General features: G+C 35.0%; 2 protein-coding genes across 3 annotated transcripts; one reads left to right on the top strand and one right to left on the bottom strand.

The window, feature by feature from the left end:
- Window positions 1–398: 398 nt before the first annotated feature.
- Window positions 399–24,271, bottom strand: LOC117577320 (uncharacterized). 2 transcript variants are annotated; one of them, XM_034262284.2, is made up of 6 exons: window positions 23,892–24,264; window positions 11,170–11,229; window positions 10,526–11,111; window positions 9,661–9,811; window positions 837–953; window positions 399–756 (listed from the first exon to the last, which is right to left on the bottom strand). In XM_034262284.2, exons 2-6 carry the CDS (start codon window positions 11,227–11,229, stop codon window positions 639–641), a joined length of 1,032 nt encoding a protein of 343 aa, XP_034118175.1. In that variant the 5' UTR covers window positions 23,892–24,264; the 3' UTR covers window positions 399–638. The 2 variants fall into 2 exon arrangements, with proteins under 2 accessions (XP_034118175.1, XP_034118180.1); XM_034262289.2 differs by lacking the exons at window positions 399–756; window positions 837–953 and adding an exon at window positions 8,120–8,186 and having other exon boundaries at window positions 23,892–24,271.
- LOC117577312 (uncharacterized) lies at window positions 3,118–7,733 on the top strand. Its single transcript, XM_052003652.1, has 2 exons — window positions 3,118–3,549; window positions 5,417–7,733. The coding sequence occupies exons 1-2, from the start codon at window positions 3,390–3,392 to the stop codon at window positions 7,525–7,527; spliced, it is 2,271 nt and encodes a 756-aa protein (XP_051859612.1). The 5' UTR covers window positions 3,118–3,389; the 3' UTR covers window positions 7,528–7,733.
- Window positions 24,272–24,496: the final 225 nt, after the last annotated feature.

The raw sequence follows: 24,496 nt of genomic DNA, 5'->3' as shown, positions 1-24,496 counted from the left end.
TATGCGACTTCTTTATAAGCTTCTCACTTTAAGTTTAGATTTTTCTAATACTAAAACTACAAAGAAACTATCCACTTTAGGTAGATTATGAATGGTACATGAATTTTTGAATATTCATATTCGAATTTATATTCGGAACAAAAAGATAGTATTGATAGTCATTCCTGGTTTCTAACTCCTACATTAGAACCCCAAATAAGTCAAACATAAATCGACAAATAGCTTTGAATCTCACTCACATATATTTATATTCATATGCGTATTCACATTCGTATTCAAAGACAAACTACAAACACAAAAACCAACCTTCATTGGAATCTTCTCTTGCCTAGTTGCTGATTTTTCCATTAGTGCACCAAATGATATAGAAACGATTAAAAAAAGTCTTGTTACAAATTACATTCACATTCACGTATATTCATATTCATATTCGTATTCGTATTCAACATGCAGCTATTGACAATACTCCAAAGAGAAAAAAAAAGATAAAATATTCTGTTTCTCATTTCGGTTTCTTGTCTTCTTCTCTCGTTCTCGTTCGTGGCAAATGGGGCAGCACAGCTTTCATAGTTTTGGGGTGTTATCTCTCAATCCATCTCTGTCTACGTCTCCATTAATTGCTGTCTCTCTCTCTCTATCTAGTAACAGCGACATCTATCGCGCGGACATTCGGACTTGTAGTTGAGACATTGATCCATGCAATAGGTATCGGCTCCCTCACGACCCTCCAGCTCACCGATAGCCACACACTCTTGTCTGCAAGACAAAGAGAGAGAGAAATGTGCACGCATTAGACAAGAATGGAGATAGTGTAGAGAAAACTATAGTCTACTTACGGGCAGTGGCAAGCTGTTTCAGGGCAGTTGGGGGGATAGCGCAGGCAATTGATCTCGCACCAATTGTCAATGCCGGGCAATGCACGGAAAGGCGGGGCACCAATGCACTTTTGATCTCTGTGGGGGCGACAAATTTATAATGCAAATGAAATAGAATAATAATAGTGAAGAAATAGAAATGGAAAATAGTTGAGAAATTGTAACAGATAATATTGAAGTATTATCATAATTTAAGTATGAAAAACTTAAAAGAAATAACATTTAAAATTTTGCAATATTCACCATAACCTCACTTTCACTTAGAATAACGTGAATAATAGTAAAGAAATAGAAATGGAAAATAGTTGAGAAATTGTAACAGATAATATTGAAGTATTATCGTAATTTAAGTATGAAAGCCTTAAAAGACATAACATTTAAAATTTTGCAATATTCACCATAACCTCACTTTCACTTAGAATAACGTGAATAATAGTGGAGAAATAGAAATGGAAAATAGTAGGGAAATTGTAACAGATAATATTAAAGTATTATCGAAATTTAAGTATGAAAAACTTAAAAGAAATAACATTTAAAATTTTTCAATATTCACCATAACCTCACTTTCACTTAGAATAACGTGCAAGCCATGCACCTTAACTAAAAAGTTATATTTAAAATAATATGCACAGAAAAGTTTGATAGAATTCTTCATAATCGCATTTAGACTTAGACTCTTAAAATAACTTTTATTGAGAATTGTCAAATATTCATCTTAACCTCACTAACAACTAAAAAGCGATTATAAAATTCTTCTTATTCGCACTTAGTCTTATTGTTCATCATATATTTCAAACGCGTTCTTAAAATAACCTTTATTAAGAATTTTATAATATTCGCCTTAACCTCACTATCACCTCGAAAAAGCGTTTGAACAAATGAATAGAATATTAGAAAGATTAAAAAATAGTTAATTTTTCATAATATAAACAATGATAAACCAGAAAAGCAAAATTAATGAGAAATGAGAAATTAAAAAAATTAGAAATTAAAAAAATAGTTAATATAAACAACGATAAACCAGAAAAGCGAAAATAATATATTTCTCAAGCTCTATCATAACCTCACTTATGACTAGCAAACTGCGAAGAGCTTGCAAAGTGTTGCATTATTGAATATTCGCAATTAACCATCTTAAATTATAAGAATAATATATATATATACGAGTATATATAATATAAATAAATCTTAAATTATAAGAACACTATATTTTTTCAAAGTCTTCTTTCGTTCTGCAAAGTTTCGTCACGAATTTCTACTCACTTTTTACGTTTTTGTTTAAAATAAATTTATACACTTTCATAATTTTCTTGTTATTGTTATTGTTAAGAAATTCTGGATGACGTTTTGGCGAAAAGGCGCTCAAAAATTTGCAGCTACAGCGATGCCATTGAAAAAAGCCGTTGAAACTTTCAATCGCTCCGAGCAGCGACGTCGCAAGTTGGCCGCATTGCGAAATGCGTATGGCAATGCATTATCCGATTCGAATATGGGTCGAATGCGTGATCGTCCGGTTACATATGTGCCCCGATGCTGTCACAATGATTTGCCGTATGGCAAATTGGCAAATTCATATAGCTGGCAGCTATCGGACACATATGATGCCAGACAAAAGCCAAAGGTCATTGCTATGAGCACTTCGCAAGCATCCGAAGTCTACAACATCTCGAGTGAGGAGAACGCAATCACTCGACGTTACAACGCATTGCAGCGACAGGCGAGGTTAGAGAGGTTAGAGAGGAAGGCTGTCGATAATAAAAGAGTTGAGCGTGAAGGGAACTCGAAATATGTGAAATTTCGTGTGCAGAGACCAAACTGAACAATCTTATTTATAACTTCTAGTTTTACCATTATCTTATCATGTAAACAGATTATGTCAGAGATTAAATTCAAGTGCTTTGATGACATCAATTGTACGAGTATATATTTTATATATATATATTTATATAGTTGCGTTGAATACGTTTTATGAACTCGTCTTCCGTCCGTCTGTCCGTCTGTCCGCCTCTTTGGAAGCATATAACTCTCTCAGTTTGGAAGTGAACTTAATGAAATTTGAACTAATTGCGTTTCGTTCATAAATCACACATATTACAACGAATCATGCAGATCGTTTCACTATATCATAACGAGACTGAATATGCTTTGTCGTAGGAATCCAAAGTTGTCAAGTTATTCATTAAGTCAACTCTTCCATTCCATTTCAATCAAATAAATTTCGTTTTTGCTGTCACACTGATTTCATATACGGCATGGACTTCATCTCGGCTCCGGACTAGCACACATTTTTCATCGAATAGTCGCACACGTTTTATACTTTGGACTTCGTCTTCATCTTAGTAGCAAGGGCAGAGCACACTCAAACACACACACACACACACAAGTAACACACACCCAAAAACGAAATTTTGTTCAAATCACAACGTGAATCAAAGATTGCCCAAAGAGGCAGTTCGACTACTTTATCGTTAGTTTCTTTTCGGACAACTGGACGTCTATGTCACATTCAAGAACATGAATCGCACACGCTTCAATCATCTGCGTGCCGATCGCGAACTCGAGGGATTGCAGCAGGTGCCACAGATGCCACAGATGCCACAGCAAACGCCATTGTCTCCGGTGCGAAAGACAACTTACACACGGGCGGAGCTGTTGCAACGTGGACCAGGAGCAGGTAAATAAGGATCTCACAAATCTGCGTTGGAAGCTTTGAATGGGCTTTTGAAATTCTCAGCGCCATTCTCAGCATTTTAGACCCTTTTATTCTTTATTCTAACTTTTGAAACCCTAAATACTTATTTCCGCTTTAATGTTTTCTTTTGAAAGAATGAAAGAATTATGTTTCTGAATTACTTGAAACAACCCGCATTGTAAAGATCTCACAAATCTTGGCTGGCAAATCTGCGCTCTTCTCAGCATTTTAGACCCTTTCATTCTTGAACGAATCAAAAAGGGTCTAATACGCTTCCTGCGTGAAGTGTTTCATCTTTAAATGGACTTTTGAAATGTTCGCTCTTCTAAAAAATTTACCATTCTCACCATTTTAGACCTGTTCAGTCCTGAACGAATTAAAAAGGGTCTAATGCGCTTACTGTGGGAATTGTTGAATCGCTTAGATATATCTTTTTAAACACTTCTTTCCGCTTTTGTGTTTATTTTTGAAAAAAAAAAAATGGAATAATGTCGTTTAGGTTTACTGAAATGCTTCAAGCAGGCATTATTGCAAAGATCTCGCGAATTTTAGCTGGAAACTTTGCATGACTTTTGAAATTTGCGGTCTTTTTTCGAAGTTCGTCCCTTCTCAGCGTTTTAGCAGCCTGATCGTCTCTTGGAGTTATGCATTTTAATAGATGCATTTTAATAGATCTCTCGCAATTTAGATTTCTTTTTATGTGTGTATGTTTTTCACCGATTTTAAACTTTTTTCTTTATCATAGATCGGGTTTCCTAATGTTCTTAGAACTCAATTAATTCCTATGTGGTTTACTTTGCAACTTCTATAGTTTTTCAATCAGTTTTTTCTTCAACATTGTTTCAAAATGTTTGCATTCTTCATCGTCCATCTAATCTTGCGTTTTCTTTTGCTATATTTGTCTCTTTCTCTTTCTGTTTTCTTCATCTTTCATCTAATCTTGCTTTTCCTTTTGCTATATTTGTCTCTTTATGCATTCTTTATCTTTCATCAGATTTCACTATATTTGTCTCTTTCTCTTTCTGCATTCTTCATCTTTCACCTAATCTTGCCTTTTCTTTTTCTATATTTGTCTCTTTCTCTTTCTGCATTCTTTATCTTTCATCAGATTTCACTATATTTGTCTCTTTCTCTTTCTGTTTTCTTCATCTTTCACCTAATCTTGCGTTTTTTGCTATGTTTGTCTCTTTCTCTTTCTGCATTCTTTATCTTTCATCAGATTTCACTATATTTGTCTCTTTCTCTTTCTGCATTCTTCATCTTTCACCTAATCTTGCCTTTTCTTTTTCTATATTTGTCTCTTTCTCTTTCTGCATTCTTTATCTTTCATCAGATTTCACTATATTTGTCTCTTTCTCTTTCTGCATTCTTCATCTTTCACCTAATCTTGCCTTTTCTTTTTCTATATTTGTCTCTTTCTCTTTCTGCATTCTTTATCTTTCATCAGATTTCACTATATTTGTCTCTTTCTCTTTCTGCATTCGTCATCTTTCACCTAATCTTGCCTTTTCTTTTTCTATATTTGTCTCTTTCTCTATCTGCATTCTTCATCTTTCATCAGATTTCACTATATCTGTCTCTATCTCTTTCTGCATTATTCATCTTTCACCTAATATTGCCTTTCCTTTTTCTATGTTTGTCTCTTTCTCTTTCTTTTTTCTATATTTGTCTCTTTCTCTTTCTGTATTCTTTATCTTTCATCAGATTTCACTATATTTGTCTCTTTCTCTTTCTGCATTATTCATCTTTCATCTAATCTTGCTTTTCCTTTTGCTATATTTGTCTCTTCCTCTTTCTGTATTCTTTATCTTTCATCTGATGTTACTATATTTGTCTCTTTCTGCCACAGCTGCCACTCGTTCGAAGCGTTTATCAACACTGAATCCGGGAAATCGTCAGACTTCGGCGTCCGATGCTGCTGCCAATCGACGCACAAGCAACATGACGCGTGCTCACTTCTTGCCACGTGTGGCACAAATGGGCACCAATAATCTGAGCAACAATAATGGATTGCTCAACACTGGCAAGCTGGCACGAGATGCGAGAAAACCGCCCAAGTCGAGCTCCTATTTGCCGAGCACTTTTGGCGCCAAGTTGCCACAGCAACAGCAACATCAACAGCAACAGTTGCTGAGCGGTTGCAGCGCCAGCAGCAGCCTAAGCAACAGCAGCAACGATCTGCGTAAAATCAAACTGGCCAAAGCCTTTCGACTGCCGGATGAGCAGAACAAAAGCTTCGTTTATCTGTGCAAGCCGGTGAAGAAGGTGAAGGAGTTGCTGATGGTGCGGACGCTGCACAACAGCGTCGACAATCTGTTGCACGAATCGGCAACCGATGAGCTAAGCAACGAATGCTTCAACACGATGCAGTTGGAGTTGCCAACTCTGTTGGCGACGACGACGGCGACGGCGGCTGCGGAAAGCGACACTTGCAGCTACTGCAGCAGCCTCAATTTGCCACACGAATTGGCGGAGCTGAGCAGCGCGGCGTCGAGCAGCTATCGAGGATTGCTGGAGACGCAGCTGCAGGATGTGCGTACCCGGGAGCAACAGTTGCAACAGTTGGCGGAGCAAGTGCAGCGAGAGCAGCTATCGGCAAGAGGGGAAAAGAGCAGGGAGGAAAAGGAGCAACAGCAGCTGACACAGCAGCAATCAATGAATGAACAGCAGCAACATCAACAGGGGGAGCAGCAATCACAGCAGCAATCGCAGAAAGGACAGCAGCAACATCAAAAAGGAGAGCAGCAATCAGAGCAGCAGCAATCACTAAAAGAACAGCAGCAACATCATAAAGGGGAGCAGCAATCAGAGCAGCAGCAATCACTAAAAGGACAGCAGCATTCACTGAAAGGACAGCAGCAGCCATTATTTCAGTCGTCAACACCGCAGCAACATCTGTCACCACAGCAGCCAGAATCTCTTAAGGAGCCAAGCGCAAAGATCGATTATGTTTGCCACAACATACCGACGCTGCAGCGCGAGATCATTTTGCTGCAGCAGCTGGGCGAGAAACTGGAGGCGACGCTGCGTGCGAACATGCAACATGCAGCCAGTGTCACTGCCACTGCCACTGCCACTGCCACTGCCACATCGTTGCAGCCACACAGCATGCCACAAAGTCCGCACGATTCGCGAACTTCGTTCTATACGCCACGCTCGACACTGACGCTCTTCGGCTGCGATGCTGCAAGGTTGCACATTCAAGAGCTTGGCTGGCGGCGTGTGCAACAGCAACCGTCACACGTGTGGCAGCTGGCCCGTGTGCTCGGTTGTCGCTGTGCGTACGGTTGCATACGTGAGTTTCGCATCGAGACCAAGACGCTGACACAGTTGAAGACGGCAGATGAGACGGAATGCTTCTATTTGCCACTGGCACGCGATGGCAGCTTGCAACGCACCTCGTTTCGGAAGCTGCGCGAGAATCCGAATGTGTTGCTGCAACAGTTGCGTCCGCTGACGCCGTCGCGTCCATTCAATCTGCTCGAACAGGATGCGATGTTCTTCAACAGCATGATGTCGCATGCATGCGTTGCCAGCAAGTTGCCACGCGAAACGGGCGGCGAGCAAGTGCAACTCGCGTTGCGCCACCCGCCGGACGATGTGGCACGTTTGCTGCTGGTGGCCACCGTCAATGCCACCGTCCAATGTGAGTTCCCCTCGCCCCTGCCGCCGCCGCCGCCAGCCGAGGCAACCAGCAATCCAGCCACCAAATCCAAGTCATTGGCTAGTCTCAAGTCTCGTCCATCGTTGTCTCGCTGGAAATGTCGTTTGGCTGTCATGAGGCAGCCACCTCATTTGGTGGCACGTGTGCGTCAGGAGACGCCTCTGCGGCCGCAGCGTGTCGAGTTGGAGCCCCGGGTGCAGACACAACTCCTCAAGACGGTGCTCGTCGGCATCGCTCAGGTTGCCGTCTTTCTGGTGCTCATCATGGCCTTCAGCTATCCGGATATTCGCTGCTAATCTTTGGGGTTTGCTTTTTCAATTTGTTTAACGTTTTTTTTTTTTTTTGTTCTATTCTTGTTTAAAGGGTTTTCCTTTTTCCTTTTCTTTGGCAAGCGTTGAACCAACCTCCCCCCAAAAAAAAGAGAGTAGAATAAAAGAGAATTCGCCCTCGTTGCTTGGTCAATAAGTTCAACGCTCAAACATCGCATCGGAATGTTAATAAAAATTTCATGTGTTCAATGCAGTTTTTGCTCTCTCACCGGTTATTGTGTAACGGTTAACCGTTTCGCGCCATACCAAAAGTGAATGTCAATTTGTTTTGTTTCTTTTTAATGTTTATTGAAAGCATTTTTTATTTATTTACAGCTAAAGTGTGTGTGCCAATTTGTGTGTGTGTGTGTGTGTGTATAAGCGAAGCTGTGCATGTGTGTGTACTATATATATATGCATGTGCGTGTGCGTGTGTGTGTGTGTGTGTAGCCATAACCGTTTGCTTCTGTTGTTGCGATAAGCGTTTTCTTTTTCGATACTCTTTACATCTATAGATTTCTGTTGACCTTTTACCCGTTTCGTGTGTAGCGGGTAAACAAATTGCTTTGTTTAGCGGGTAAGCGGCTAAGCGGGTAAGCGGTTAAGCGGTTGGACGCTTGCGTTTGCGCGCATGCCGCGTGGCATTGCTAAATGTTGACATTGGACGGGGGGAGTGGCGAAAAGAGGGCGAAAAGACAAAGCAAATGTTATTAATGCGTTCATCTGTGATTTTTTTGTGCAATATGAGAAAAAGTGCGAAACGGGAAAGTTGAAAAGGGAAAGTGAGAGCGAGAGAGGGAAAGCGATAGTGAGTGAAGTGGATAAGAATATTTCAAAAGAGGTTAAGAGTTAGAATGTATATACAATAAAAAAGTAAAAGTAAATAACAAATAAATAAATAATTTGATAGTAAGTTAAGTGGATCTGAATAACATATACCGAAACGGTTAAGAGTAAGAGTATAGAGTATAAAAAGTTGCAAAAGCAGCTAGAGGAATAGATAGTATATACAAGTAAAGTTAAAAGTAAATACAAAATTAAGAAATAATAATAATAATACGTTAATAATGAAACGGTTATAAAATAATTAACCGTTGCGACGTTGATACCTGTTGTGGCAGTCAAGATTCCCAACTATAAGTATATTATGCAGTAACGCACTGAACGGGTTATGAACCGGTTGTGAATCGGTTATGAACCGATTAGGCTGTATTCGAACTGTTTTTGAGGTTAGTTACTCAAACAAGTTTGAAGCGCATACTAACCAGCTATAAACCGGTTGCGAATCGGTTAAGTACCGGTTATAAGCCGATTCAGTACCATTTTCATTTGAATATTTTTGAGGCTTGCCAAACTAACAAGATAAAATCGATTACAAACTGCTTATAAACTAGCTGCGAATCGAAAACGAATCGGTTATGATCCGGTTAGGTGGGATTCGAAGTGTTTTCGAGGCTCGCCACGGAAGCAAGTTTGAAACACTTGCTATCCAAATATGAACCGGGTGGAAATCGGTTATGAACCGGCTAATATTTTATGAATTGTTTTTATGAATCAAAAACAATGTCGAATCGATTTCAAATCGATCATGAAACTTTTGGGAATCGATTACGAACCGGTTATTAATCGGTTATGAACCGGTTGGGAATCGGTAATGAATCGGTTATGGACCGGTTAGGTTGTACTCGAACTGTTATGAAACGCTAACCAGTTGTTAACCTCGTACGAATCGGTTAGGAAGCGGTTGTATTCCAATTGTGTTTAGGGCTCGCCCGAAGCCGAAAACAATTTCGTGTCGAAAGTACAAATCGGTTATAAGCCGATTGTATTGAGGCTCGTCACACAAATTCGAACCGATTATAAACCGGTTATACTCCGGTTATAAACAAATTTTGTTGTGGCTAGTAACAATTTTGCAATAAATGCAGATCGATTACGATCCGGATGCGAATCGGTTACGAACCGGTTATGAACTGGTTATTGTCGAATTGTTTTTATGAATCGTCACATAAACAATGTCGAATCGATTTGAAATCGATCATGAAACTTTTGGGAATCGATTAAGAACCGGTTACGCATCGGTTACGAACCGATTATCCACGAATTGTCTTTGAAACTCACCGCACAATCAGTGGGAACACATTGTTGTCCTCTGGCGCCCGATAGTCGCGATAATAAAGCAGATATGGTGATTTGTTGTTGATGAAAATGGGCGGCACCCCGCCTCCCGTATTCGAAATGATCGCAATGTCCGCACAATTGCGGAATGTCTCTGCAACAAAGAGAGAGATTAGAACAAGTAAGAAAGTTACAGTCGAGTGTGCTCGACTGTGAGATATCCGCTACCCATTTTTAATAAAGGCATAAAAAATATACTGAAAATACTAAAAATATACCAAATGGTATGTTTGGTATATCGATGTAGTACCGCATTCAAAATATACCATAGACGGCACAATATACCAGATTGTCGGCCAAAGCAACTCAGACCCCTAGTAAGTAGGCGTTTTTGCCCATACAAAAGTATTTCTTTAATAACTTCCACAACTTGTATCTGATCGCAATCAAATTTTCAGGAATCATAACTACTATCGTATTTATTCTATATACCAAAATTCGAAACTCTAGCTTTATTAAAAATTACGCTTTTTATTCGACTTTTTTGATTTGCGGGGGCGAAAGTTTGAAACAAACTTGATCTGCGTGCAAACATAACAAATGCTGTCAAAAAAAAATTATAGCTCTATCTCTTATAGTCTCTGAGATCTAGGTGTTCATACGGACGGACGGACAGACGGACAGACGCACATGGGTATATCGTCTCGGCTGTTGACGCTGATCAAGAGTATATATATACCTTATAGGGTCGGAGATGCCTCCTTCTATCTGTTACATACATTTCCTGCCGGCACAAAGTTATAATACCCTTCTACCCTATGGGTAGCGGGTATAAAAAGCAAAAAGATTCGATTCGGGGAAAACTCACCCGCCTTGCCGCAACCAACAGCCTCGGTGCCATTGGAGCAAGTGCCCCACATGTTGGCCGTGTAGTAAGTCCATTGGAGGACACACTGAGTGCAGGTGACATAGGCGGGCAAACGCACACGATACCGGAAAATGTCCTTCTTCTTGGTGTCCCTCGGGATGAGGAAACGATGTTCGCGACTGCCCGAAATGAAGAGCGGATAGCGATCGAAGCACTCCTGTGTGGCCTCCTGTCGCGGATTATTGTTCGGACACAGATACATCTCGAAGCGACCATAATGATTGGCCGTCAGCTCGACCTCGACATCGATCTCCTGTCCGGCCGTATAGTAGCGTGAGATAATTCCCTTGGCATACTCGCCACCGGCTTCATGGGGTCGTGGCGACTTCACGTGATAGGCATCGCCGCAGACACCGCAACGTCCGCTGTTCTGCTCCCATTGGACCGCATAGCCGCCGCAGAAGAGCTCGTTGTCATTGTAGTTGACGGGATTCGGGTAACCGAAGCGCCACATCGCATTCCTCGCCGGCGGATCCATCAGACGTCCATGACCGAGCACGCTCAAAGGGAGCAGCAATATTGTTGTCTGTCAAAATTGGAGCGTTGAAGCGTCTGTTATAGTTATGTCGTGGACAGCAACTCACCAATCCGATCAGCATTGTCCACAGTTTGACGGTGGGACCTCCGGACATATGTCGGCGCATCTGCAAAAGGAAAAGGGCAAAGAGCCATCAACGACAGGCAAAAGGGAAAGGGGAAAAGGAACAAGGAACGGGCATCAGTAATCAGTGGGCATAAATTTGAATGTATTTGCTACTCAAACGGGTTCCAAATCGGACAGCCACAGTGGGCGCTATTAGCATTTGAGTGGTTACTTTTAAGTATATCGAAAGGTGCAGAATACTTGGCTAAGTTGAATTTAAAAAAAGGGTTTTGGTGGCTATGTTGGCAAATTAACTTCATGAGAGTAAGTAAAGTGAATTATGATAATTCAAATTAATTATAATAATTCAATGGACTTATTATTATTATTTATGGATTATCATTTAATACTTTTGTAAAACACTAGTTCTGAACATTGGAACACTTTTAAATTCGATTTCTAAATGAAGATTTAAAAGGAGGTAATAACAAATTTCTAAAAATATATTCCTAAATATAATATTATAGATAATATAGAATTTTTTAAAGAATGAAAAACAAAAATATAATGTATTCATGAAATATAATTTTCTAAGGAATTAAGGGAATAAATTGAAGGTTCTTAAGAGCAACTTTTAAGTTGTCACATGTACTTTGGAGGAGATCAAAATACCAATATATTTATTGATGAATATAATAATATATTTATTGATATTTTGATCTCATGTGACAACATAAAAATTACTCTTAAGATTATTCAAGATTGTAGAGAATTTTCGAAAAAATGTTAGAAAAATAATGAATACTTTTAAGAAGTTGATATTTAGAATTTGTTGAAATTAATTTAATTTTTGTTTGCAAAAGATTGTCATAAAAGTTGTTAAAAATAATATAATGAACATATTGCAAGTTCCTATCGCTAGTTTCGAAAAATTTATTTATTTTATTTTATTTATTTTGCGTGCTTTGCCCACTGTGCCAAAGCATCCCGATATCAAGTTGCAAGGACGTCCACCTGATCTGCTTTTACGATTTTAACGGCTGGCCAAGTAGTTGTTGTTGTTGTTGTTGTTGTGGTTGTTGTTGTTGGTTTATAGTTTATGTTCAGCATGTTGGGTCGTTGTCGGCTTGTCAAGCAAGGAGTTGGAGGCAGAGAAAAAAGCTGTCAATGTTTCTGTTGATTTTTGCTTCCTTTTTGTTGTACATTTTTATTTTTATTTTAATTTAAATTTTGTTTTGCTTTTGTCGTTTTTTGTTTTTTGTTTTGTGGCTGCTATGAATATTATTTTTATCATCATCTAGTTTACGCACAACTGCAAACGACCTCAAAACGGGTTTCGCCTCCCTTTCTACCTCTCTCTCTGTCTCTCTTTCTGATCTCTCTTTATCTGGCGCAGTTGAGAATCGACTTCTGCGACCGGCCCCTTAATATAAAGTGTTTTCTTTTTGCGGGGCGTGACGCCGACGCTTGACGGTCTAAAAATATATTATGTGCTTAGGCCAAAGAAGTTCTTATCGATATGCTCAGAGAGATAGAGAGAGAGAGAGAGAGAGAAAGAGAGAGTGCCTCATTATAATCTCAAGTGTTATTCGGTTATGACATCAGATGCTGTCGACAATATTCACAATTTATAACCAAATTATTTCGATATAACATCAATTTCGCATATTGATTAGTTTTCTCAAAAGCATAGAGTGAGAGAGAGATAGGGAGAGGGAGAGAGAGAGAGATATGCTGATGGGTATTTCATCTTAATGGGCATTGACTTCTCAACGGAAGCAACAACAACAAGCATTTGTAGAATTTGTTTCCATTATGAGAAAAGAGAACAAAAAAAAACGAACGTTTTGCATGCATTTGCATAGTTAAAATTCCGCTATGCGAAATTTAGTTAAGCGAAAGAATTCCGATATGATTGAATGATCTTAGTTTGGCATCTCGATGGGTTCATTAGCTCAAAATTTGGCAGTAAACTAAAATACTAAGAAGCGATGAAATAAATGTGGAACACTTTTAGGTAAATTCGAGTTCAAGCTAAGCTTAAAATACAGTTCAATCTATTGTAAACTTGATTGTAATTATAAATTTCAAATAATTGAGAATAATAATATGAGTAATTTATTTAATAGTGGTTCACATTTAACATAAATATGTAATAATATTAAAACACTGTTTAGCAAAGTAGTTTGCTAATCTTCATTTAAGATCTTGAATATCAAGAATGGACAATCTAGATTAAGATTTTTTCTTCAATTTGAACATCATTCTTTTGATTCAAGATTATGTTTTCTTTTTGTATATAATCATCAACTTTTTGATCTTTAAGATCTTGAATTTCAAGAATATTATGCTCGAGAAATTTTGTAGAATTCATAATTTCTTGATTCTAGATTGCATTTTCTTTTTTGTAGATAATATTTAATTTATCAATTAAAAGATTCATATTTTGACTTACTTAGCTAAAATATGATTACATGGAAAAGTTGCACAGCAAATCATCGAATCGAATAATTTGTAGAATTTTCATCTTGATTTAAGATTTTATCTTCGTGGTTCAAACCATCGTATTATCATGATTAATTTACAAATCAATTTCTGGCTATATATTTTTCATATTATCAGCTTAAATTTGACTTGTTAACTGAGTTGAGATTACATAAAAAAGTTGCACAGCAAATCAAACCGAATCATAAGCAAATTAGAGGCTGAAAAATCTGTCTGCTTCGTTTAACAGCTTCTTTTATTTAGGTTTTGTTTTCCTTGGCATTAGCTTTTAGTTGTTGTTTTTGCTGTGTTTGCGCTTGCATTAACTTTGGGCATGTAATTAGGCATGAATGCTTGTAATCGCACTCACACTCACACTCACATTCACATTCACATTCACTCGCTGTAATCGTACTTCAATTTTAATTGCTTGCAATGGGCGTTGCACAGAAATCAATAAGCCAGAAGTTTGCCCAGACTCGAGTGAATTTCAGTGAGTGAGTGTGTTAAATGAGCGTGTTGCATGCTACGCAGGAGCCACACAAAGGCCTCAACCTCAGCTCATTGCTGAAGGCGCCGAGCAGCAGCCAACAACCAACAACCAGCAGCCAACAGCCAAGAGAAAAACAGTCTTCAGTCGGCTGGTAAATTAAAAGCGCCAGGCCAAGAGATTAACTGCCCCAAATTTAGCACACAGTTCAAAATGGCAAAAGGCAGTGAAAACAAAAAGGAAAAATGCAAAGCAAACTTACAGACGAATACCCTAGGAAACTTATTCAAAAGTCTTGCAACTCATTTAAGACTGTTTAATTGAAAAAATTAGAGAAAATCCAATAGGAATTATCGGGTTTAAAATGTCTTATTTCGAGAACTTTAAATTAAAAATTTTAAATAAATAAAATGTAAAGTATGAAAAAAAGAAGATTCGAAATATAATCATGACAGTAATAAGCTTTTATTCTATTTAAAAGTAGTGAAATTTTTGGTATATTATTCGGAATATGTTAGCTTCAAATAGTTGCCACTATTTCATGTTCATTTATCTCGAGAACTTTAAGTATATAACACTTTTAGCTTGAATAAGCTTGAATGTTTTTTAATTCTCATTCAACACTCCAAATTTCAGCTAAATAGTTCATATAGATCCTGAGATATGAGCATTATGTTAAGTGAAATAAAATGACTCAAAGTTTGTTTCAACTGAACTAATTACATATATGTATTATTCTATGGATTTCAACTCGTTTTATGTTTATTTATCTCGAGAACTTTAAGTATATAACACTTTTAGCTTGAATAAGCTTGAATGTTTTTTAATTCTCATTCAACACTCCAAATTTCAGCTAAATAGTTCATATAGATCCTGAGATATGAGCATTATGTTAAGTGAAATAAAATGACTCAAAGTTTGTATTATTCTATGGATTTCAACTCGTTGAATGTAGTGGTATATTTGGTATATTTTCGGTATATTTTAGCTTAAAATTGTTGACCCTCTTTTAGGTTCATTTATCTCGAGAACTTTAAGTATATAACACTTTTAACTTAAATAAACTTTAATGTTTATCAATTCTCTTTCAACACACCAAATTTCAGCTGCGTGTTTCAAATAGATCCTGAGATAACATATTAGTGATATGTTCAAGAAATAATCGAAATGCATGGAAATGGACTTTAACTTCATTGCAACTCAACGTTTTTATAGAGTATTCCAAGCGTCGTATCAACGTTTAAAGTCCTTGTGTCAACCGTTTATCATAATTGTCAGCTAAATTAAAATGCTTCAAGTTTTTTGCATACTTTTTTGTTGGTCGTGCGTTTTTTTGCTTTTGGCTCGAATGCCGCAAAATTGAAAATCATTGCTGAAATTAAGTTGTAAATTAAGCAAATTGCCAAAGAAGCGGCAGCTCATTGTTATTATTGTTGCCGTTGTTGTTGTTGTTGTTGTTGATTTTGTTGTCTTGCGTTTTCTTGGCCAACTGAAATTTATTTTTACTTCACGCGTTTATTCAATTTTTTTCGATGTTATGCAATTGACAAGTCCCGATTTACATGTTGCCCCAAATATATTTATTTTGTCCGCTTGCGCAATCGACAATCGCCCAAGGTGGACACGAACAACAAAAGAGTGAGGGAGAGAGAAAGAAAGAGAGAGAGAAAGAGAGAGATGTGGACCACCCACGTCGAAGATAAACGCTTTTTGAGATAGGTCATCTTTTGTATAATGACATAATAAATTTATCAAGCAACGAAATAATTAAGAGACGAATTTATTTCAAACCAAAAAGATGTGCACAGAAGTGACTTTTGAATGTGGAGAGAAAAAGTAAAGAATATTAAAAATGGAAAAGAAAAGTAAAGTAATGTATTATTAAAGAATATTAAAAATGAACAGAGAAAAAGAAAATAAAGTGCTTTAAATGAGAATATAATTTGGGAAAAGAATATTCGAAATCTATAATGGAAACTCTACATTTTTGTAGAGTTATTTTGATGAAGAAATAGAAATAGAATAGCTTAATGAGTCATTAATAGATAGATTATATATTTATATCGAGAAATTTTTATAATGGCATAATAAATTTATCAAGGAACAAAATAATAAAGATAGGAATTTATTTAATGCCCAAAAGATGTGCACAGAATGGAGAAAAAGAGAAAAAGTAAAGTAAAGTATTATTAAAAAATATTTAAAACATAAAAATGGCAGAGAAAATGTTAAGTAAAGTATTATTAAAGAATATTAAAAATGGGGAATAGCAGAGATAAAGTAAAGGAAAGTTTTTTTTTAGAATATTCAAAATTAAAAATCAATTCAGGAGGAGCTAGAGAAATAAATTTCTTTACGCAACTCTGTTGATATCAAGCAAATAAGTAACTTCGAACTTTTTCAAAAAAAAGAATAATGAATACTCTACTTGATGAGTCATTAATCTATAGATCATGTACTATAGTGTATTCCTATTTTTATGGCTGATGAGCAATCGCCAAATGATATATGAGCATTCAAATGGTGGCGCCAATAATTCGACATAGTGTCTTAAATGGAAAGACGTGTTTCGTGGAAGGGAAAGAAGAAGACTTTGGGAAGCGAGAATTGCAAAACGAGGAAAGAAATCGATAAATAATTATAATGTTTGTGATACGCATAATAATAAATAGTTAATAATTTTGTTTGAGCAAGTCACGACTTTGTTAGCCGCTTGACAAATTGTTTATATGTAAGTTCTGATTTTGTGTTTCCATTTCGGTTTTTCGGTTTTTGATTTTGGTTTCGAGGTCGAACGAAAACTGATTTACAAATTCGAATTCGAATTGGAATTGAAATTAGAATCGGATTTGTTTTGATTCTGTTTTTGTTGTTCGTTGTCTGTTATTTTGTTGTTTGTCTTTCTTTAGAGCGAATTATTTATCAATTTCTTTTTGACACGATTGAATTAATTACGCGGCAAATTAAAGCGGCCCACTAATTGGGCTAAGAGCTGGGCACGGTTTTTTTTTATCGGGGGATTGGCTCACTGGCATTTTGTTGTTGTTGTTGTTGTTGATGTTTATTTGATGTTGGCCACAACATCAACATCAACATCAAAAAGAAAAAAGAGAAAGACGCCCGCGCGTAGAATTTGGCACAAATCAACAGCAAATTGAGAGAGCGAAATCAACAAAAACAAGTAAATAAATAAATAAATAAACTAAGCCACAAAAATTCTTTCTCCATTTGCCATTTGCATTTCTTGTGTTATTTCGTTTTATTGGATCATTGAGCCCCCCCCCTTCGATAAGGTCGACTAATGGACCTCATAAGCTCATTAATAAATATGCAATAAATTAAATGAGTCGAGTCGAGTCGACTTGAAATGTCTATCAAAATCGACAGAATTGAGCTAAGCTAATCGTTATTTATTTAACACGTTTTCAACGTTTCGACTTTTTCTTCTTCGTGACGAACCTTTTTAGTATATCATAGATTAGATGACTAGATTGGCATTTCCATCAGTTAGATACTCAATAATTGAATACATAATACTTTAATTGGTATAGATGATTATCGCTAATGTGGCTGACCAGTAGCTGGCATATCGCATTGCGTATCGGGTTTCAATTTGATTATTGAATTATTAAGATATTAGGGTTGGAAATGAGAAATCTGGAATCTAATCTGGCATCGATTATGAAACAGTTAATTTTGTGAATTATTAAGATATTATCTCGAAGGGTGTCTGATTATATTAGATATGTTTGAGAATTGGCACTGTAAACATGAATCGGTTATGAAAAGGTTATGAACTGGTTAACTAGTTCAATTTTCTAATTATTGAAATGTTATATCGATGGGTTTTTATAAAATAAAGTTGAAATTCGCTTTTATTTTGCGTCGTTATAAATTTAAAATTTGAATAATTAAGAATCGGTTTGAAAATAAAAAATTCAATCTAGAATCGGTTATGAATCGGTTATCTAGCTTAATTTTGTGAATTATTAAGATATTATCTCGAAGGGTTTTTATAGAAGTAAAGCTGAAATTTGCTTTGTGTTGGATATGTTTGAAAGTTGTCACTATAAACATGAATCGGTTAAATAGCTTCATTTTTGAGTTAATAAGATAATTTTTCATAAGGTTTTTAAAAAATAAAGACGAAATTCGTTTTTAAATTGTGTCGCCATAAAAAGGAAATCCGATTGAAAAATGAACTTAAATAAGGAATCGATTTTGAAACGGTGTTTGAATTATTTCGATATTTTCTCGAAGAGTTTTTAAAGAAAATAAAGATAAAATTTGCTTTTATGTTGTGTCTGATTATGAATTTGTTGAATATAGTATGTTTTTAAAATTGAAACTAAATACACGAATCGGTTATGAAACGGTTACGAAACGGTTCACTCACTTCATTTTTGAATAATTAGGATATTATCTCGACATAAATTCGAAATTTCAACAATTTTGAATCAGGTTGAAAATGGGAATTTCAAACATAAATCGGTTATGAAACGGGATTTTTACTTAATCTTTTAAGTATGTATTTCGATATTTTCTAAAAGGGTTTGACTATAAATCTGTTGTGTTTGATGTGTTTGAAAGTTAGGACTGTGAATATGAATCGATTAAATTAATCAGATATTGATATTAAATATGAAGTTCACTTTCAGGTTGTGTTACCATAAATTCGAAATTTTAACGATTATAAATTAGGTTGAAAATGAGAACTTCAAACACAAATTAGTTAGGAAACAAGTTAACTAGTTAAGTTTTTGAATTATGAAGATAAAATTCGCATTTATTTGAAATTAAAACGATCATGAATCGGTTTTAAAATGGGGAACTTCGTTTAACCGTTATGAAACGTGTGTCTAGCTTAAATTCAAATCAAATCGGTTACGAATCATTAAATTTTCATTATGCATAATTCTAAATGTAATAAATTGACTGAATTGTGTTAAATAGCTCATTATGTAAATATTATTTCACTTAAAATGAAGTGCGAACAATGATGAGCACCTAATGCATAAATCTTTTGGCAAGACCTTCATTCTTAACCTACTTTGTGGCCACTGCGAACAAGTGTTAACTCTTTTTTTTTGCAGTCTTTTCAGTCTTTGTTTCTTTTGGTTGTATTGATTTGAAACGCGTGCAAATTGTGGTTTGTCATTTCGCAGTTTGCCCGAGTTTGAACTGTTCCAAAAGCTTAGCTGGGTGACGATACGGTTGATATACTCGTATATGCAGATCACGTTGGATCACGCTACATGGCATGGAATATCCATCAAACATGCGTAAATTTTATAATCAAATCGAAAAGCCACTGACATCGATCGTCGATCGATTATCGGATCGATCAGAAAACCTAATCAAAGCGATTTCCTCTCCCTCCGTTTGATTCAAGGCAAAAAAAATGTGTCAATGTGTCAATTGTGTTTTTCTTGATTTGGCAAAAGCTGCATAAATATAATAAATAAAAGAGTACAAAAACAATTGCCAATTTAATTTGCTAGCCAAAGAATTCACAAATGAACAAAGACACGACTAGAAGATACCCTGTTTATATTTATCTAAATATTCTATCTTCGATATGCTCATCAAGTATGCAGAGTTGACGTAAATTAGCTACAAATATGCTCAATAAAAACTGAATATTATGGCAAGAAAAGAGAAAGATTAAAGAAGCAAACTCGAAACTTGATTTGCTTATGATAATAAAAAGCTGCGCATCAAATTTGATAACTCCAGCTCTCATCGAAGCTGAGTTCGTTGAGGTCAAAAGCAGGTGTAAGTTGATATATAATATTTTATATATAGTATAGGAATTTAATATATAGTACTATAAGTATAAACTTAAGTCCTCTATTAACTGAATTTTTATCTATTTAAAGTTTGAATTTAAGTGCAGAGTTCTCAAAGTTGAGGTCAAAAGCAGGTGTAAGTTCATATATTATAATCTATATAGTATATTATAGTATAGTAATATAATATATAATACTATAAGTATAAACTTTAGTCGTCTATTCACTGCTTTCTTATATATTTAAAGTTTGAATTCGAGTGCTGAGTTCTTGGATATATTATTTGATATATTAACATATATACCAAATAGTTTAGTATAGTAAACTTAGTCATATATTATATCATTCTATAAGCATAAGCTTTAGTCGTCTATTCACTGCTTTCTTATCTATTTAAAGTTTAAATACGAGTGCATAAAAGCATTTCCGTTTCGAGTTTGTTTTATTTGCTATACGAGTATAACAAAAAAGTGAAATAAAATTAATTGCAATCAGCTGGAGCTGGAGAGCTTGACAGTCGTGGGAACAAGCGTGCCAAAGTCTGGAGCAACCAGTTGAATGAGTTGTTGTTGTCTCTGTTCAGTTATTTTTTTTGTTGGTTTCTTTATCTGGTTATCTGCTCTGACCACAATTGATGACCCTTGGTTAAGAGTGTTGGTATTGCGCATCCTTGCCACTTTTGATATTTAAAATAAAAGTTTGTGCCGACTTTTAAATGAGATGCAGATATAACTGGAACCCAGATTGACTGCTCCGATTACGGGTAAGTGCACAATTGAAGGTCAACTGAATGTGGCCAACAACAACAGCAACAACAACAACAACCAAAGACGGTTAAAAACACAACTGAAATGAGTGAAAGAGTCAGCTTATCCAGCTAACTCAACTGAATGACCAGTTAATTAATGCCTCTTCAACATATCTTTTAACACATTCTCTTTGCTCTTTGGTTTTATAGATCAAGTTCATTTTACAGATTTCAGAGATATTAAAGATTGCATTGATTAAATTATTACAACCGAATTATGTTGATAGCTTGTTAAATGAATTGTTTAGTTATCTTTGGTTAAAAGACTTTTCTTATATCTTTTTTTTTTATATATATTTTTTGTTATGAAATCCTTATTTTTGTGTCTTAATACTTGATTAAATTATTACAACATAATTATGTTGATAGTTTTTTGAATGAATAGTTTTTTTTTCTTTATACTTTTCTATCTCTCTAATTGAATATTTTTTATTTAATCATATCGTGCTGTTTGTGACTTAATACTTTTATACATAGATCTAAGATATTAAAGAAGGCAATGATTAAATTGTAACAACAATATTTCGTTGAATGATTTCTTTAGTTATCTTTTTTTAAAAGTCTTTTCTTATGTCTCAATTATGAAATGGATTTTGTAATGAAATCGTTCTCTTTGTGACTTAATACTTTCACAGATCTAAGATATAATATTGAGATTTAATTATTACAACAAAATTATGATCATATTTTGTTGAATGAATTTTTAAGTTATGTTTTGTTGAAAGACTTTTCTTATCACTACTTCAAAGCACGAATAAAAACTACACAGAAAGAAAAAACGTGCTAAATTAAAACATCAAATCTTAAAACAAGATTCGAATAAAGTTTGTTAAATGCATAAAAGTTTTATTTCAAGATTTTTGTCAGCCTAAAAATCTTATTTCAACATTATTTTTAAGATTGAAAAGTTCTTAATTCGAGATTTCCAATCTTTTCAATCTTGATTTTTGTCTCTCTGTGTAGTTTTATATTCTATTTCAACCAAATCTGTGAATATTTATTATTCATTTAATATTTATGTTAAAACTTGAACCTTTAGTTGAAAAGCAATTCGTTTTCTATCTTAAAGCCTTTATCTATTTTTATATTATATATATATTAAGGAATATGCAAAATTAAAGTTTGTTTGAAAAATAAAATAAATAATAAATTAAGTATTAGGAACATTTTTTCCCTCAAAAGTTGGTTTGAAAAATAAAATAAATAATAAATTCAATATTAGGAACATTTTTTCCCTCAACATCTTTTAGTTTAGATTTTTTTTGCTATTGTTTTATTATTATTATTATTATTATTATTATTATTATTATTATTATTATTATTATTATTATTATTATTATTATTATTATTATTATTATTATTATTATTATTATTATTATTATTATTATTATTATTATTATTATTATTATTATTATTATTATTATTATTATTATTATTATTATTATTATTATTATTATTATTATTATTATTATTATTATTATTATTATTATTTTTATTATTTTTATTTTTATTATTTTTATTATTATTATTATTATTTTGATTTTTATTATTATTTCAAGTCTCAAATACAAATGAAATATTTCACATAAATTAATAATATATGACAACTTCGGATCAATTCCCCAATACAATTTCAATGTCTTCAAAAATCGTGATGGAAAGTAAAAGCAAAACAATCGACAACATTTTCTTGCGCAATGTTCGAACATTTCCCAAATAGGAGACACAAAAATCAACAATGAAAAAATGAAAATAACTTTTGCTTTCTTTCAAAAAATGTTGAGCCCAAAACGGAGTGACTTTGCCCCACGGTTCCCCCCGCCTCGCGTTGTGCTGCATATCAATTGATTAGTTTGTATTTCTTTTGTCAATAAATCGATCGTAGTAGTAGTAGTAACATATAGTATGGTAGGGAGTAGGGAGTATTACCAACATGATTTCGGGCTAAATCGGTATTGAGTCACTTTGGGGGCGAAGCAAAACAAAAGGTTTGTTTAATTAATTTGTTGGTGTGCACAATTAAAAGCAGCTAATTGAAATGCACAAATTGCCGCATGACTGTGCCGCATGGGGCACATAAAAAAAAATCCGAAATACGAAATCCGAACAGAGTTGACATCTTTCTTTATTTTACCTTTATTTTACCCTCTCTTTATGCTTTGTTGTGTGTGTTTTTTTAAAGTACTCGTAAACGCAAACACTCGTAGCATTTTGTGGGTAGCGGATTCTATTTACTGCACACTGTGTGAGTGTTCTCCCCCCCCATCGCTGTGCATTCCCCTTGATCGCCGATCGCCAGAGAGCTCTTTAGTATGCCGATCGGGTGGCATCCCAAAATGCGTTGACTTTGAACGCTTTTGACAGTCGACACACAGAAGGTGAAAAACATTTCAGAATTCTACAGAGTTGAATAGCAGCAAACACGATATATCAACCGAGGTGTCTATATCTTTTCGAAACTAGATCGATATTGGCTAGAATTAAACTCAAGCTAAACTGCTTTACTTAAAATATTCTAGGAAGAAATGTTATTAAAATGTTCATGCTAAAAGTTCTTTTTTTTAGCAATTCTTTATATTCTTAAATTTCTGGTCAACATTTATCAAACTTCACTTCTATATCTTTTCAAAACTAGATCGGTTTTGGCTAGAATTAAACTCAAGCTGAACTGCTTTACCTAAAAAATTTTGGGAAGAAATGTTATTAAAATTCCCATTTATTTTTTTTGGTTCTAAAAGTTTTTTGTGTTTTTGAATAAATAAAATCCCTTAGCAATTCATTATATTCTTAAATTTCTGGTCAACATTTATCAAATTTCACTTTTCGAATTTCTTTCAGGAACAACAAAGATGTAAGACTTTCCTTTACTATATTTTTAAAATTTAATTCGAATATTAAATTATCTACATATATTATTTAATTTTGTTGTTCGTTTATTCATATTGTAAACAAATCACAATTATTATTAACAATAAACACAAGAAGTAAATGAAAAGAAAATAAAAACTTTTTTTTGCACATTCAACTTGTAATACTTTTTTTTGTGTGTGGTTAAAATATCAATATTGTCAAGGTCAACAATTTATTCACAAGTTTCTTTTATAAAAAATATTTATTTTTCACGCAAACACTTTTAGAATTACAAAAATTACCTTGAAAAGCAGCAAAGTTTTTAAACTGTTTTTAAATTTTGTACACTGTTTTTTTTTTTATTTAAATATTAATGTAAAAAAAAAAATGGTAAAATAATTTGTATTTTAAATATTTTTCGAGCGACACTTGAAAAAAATAAAACACGCACTGCACTTGGAAGACGACGCGCTGCAATTGGAATACGTTTTGGCTCTGGTTTCGGTTTTTGGAAATTCGAGTTGGAATTGGAATTGGGCTTGGAATTGGAATTGGAAGTGTTGGCGCGTGCTTTGCGTTTGCGCAGCCGCAGCGTTCTGAGTTCGTTTGCCGATTTGCGCTCGAATTTCAACAGCTTCAGCAGCAGGCGACGGCAGCAGCAACAACAATAACAACAACAACAACAGTTTAAGTAAATACGCTTCCGAGTCCCGTCTTATTTTTAATATCGATACGACGCGACTGCGACTCAAACACGAGCCCTGCCTCTGCCCAGACTCTGCCGCAGTCGCTGCCAACGCATAGCTTTGGCTCTGCTCGCGCTACGCATGCGTAATGCGTCGGCGTCGGTGTCGGTGTGCGGCGTCGCAGTTGGCGTTTGCTTTGCTCTGTCTGCTTATTGTTGTTG

The sequence above is a fragment of the Drosophila albomicans genome, chromosome X, assembly GCF_009650485.2.
Source record: "Drosophila albomicans strain 15112-1751.03 chromosome X, ASM965048v2, whole genome shotgun sequence".
Taxonomy (NCBI): domain Eukaryota; kingdom Metazoa; phylum Arthropoda; class Insecta; order Diptera; family Drosophilidae; genus Drosophila; species Drosophila albomicans.
The sequence above is the reverse complement of the archived record's forward strand: the minus strand, read 5'-3'. Positions and strand labels throughout refer to the sequence as shown.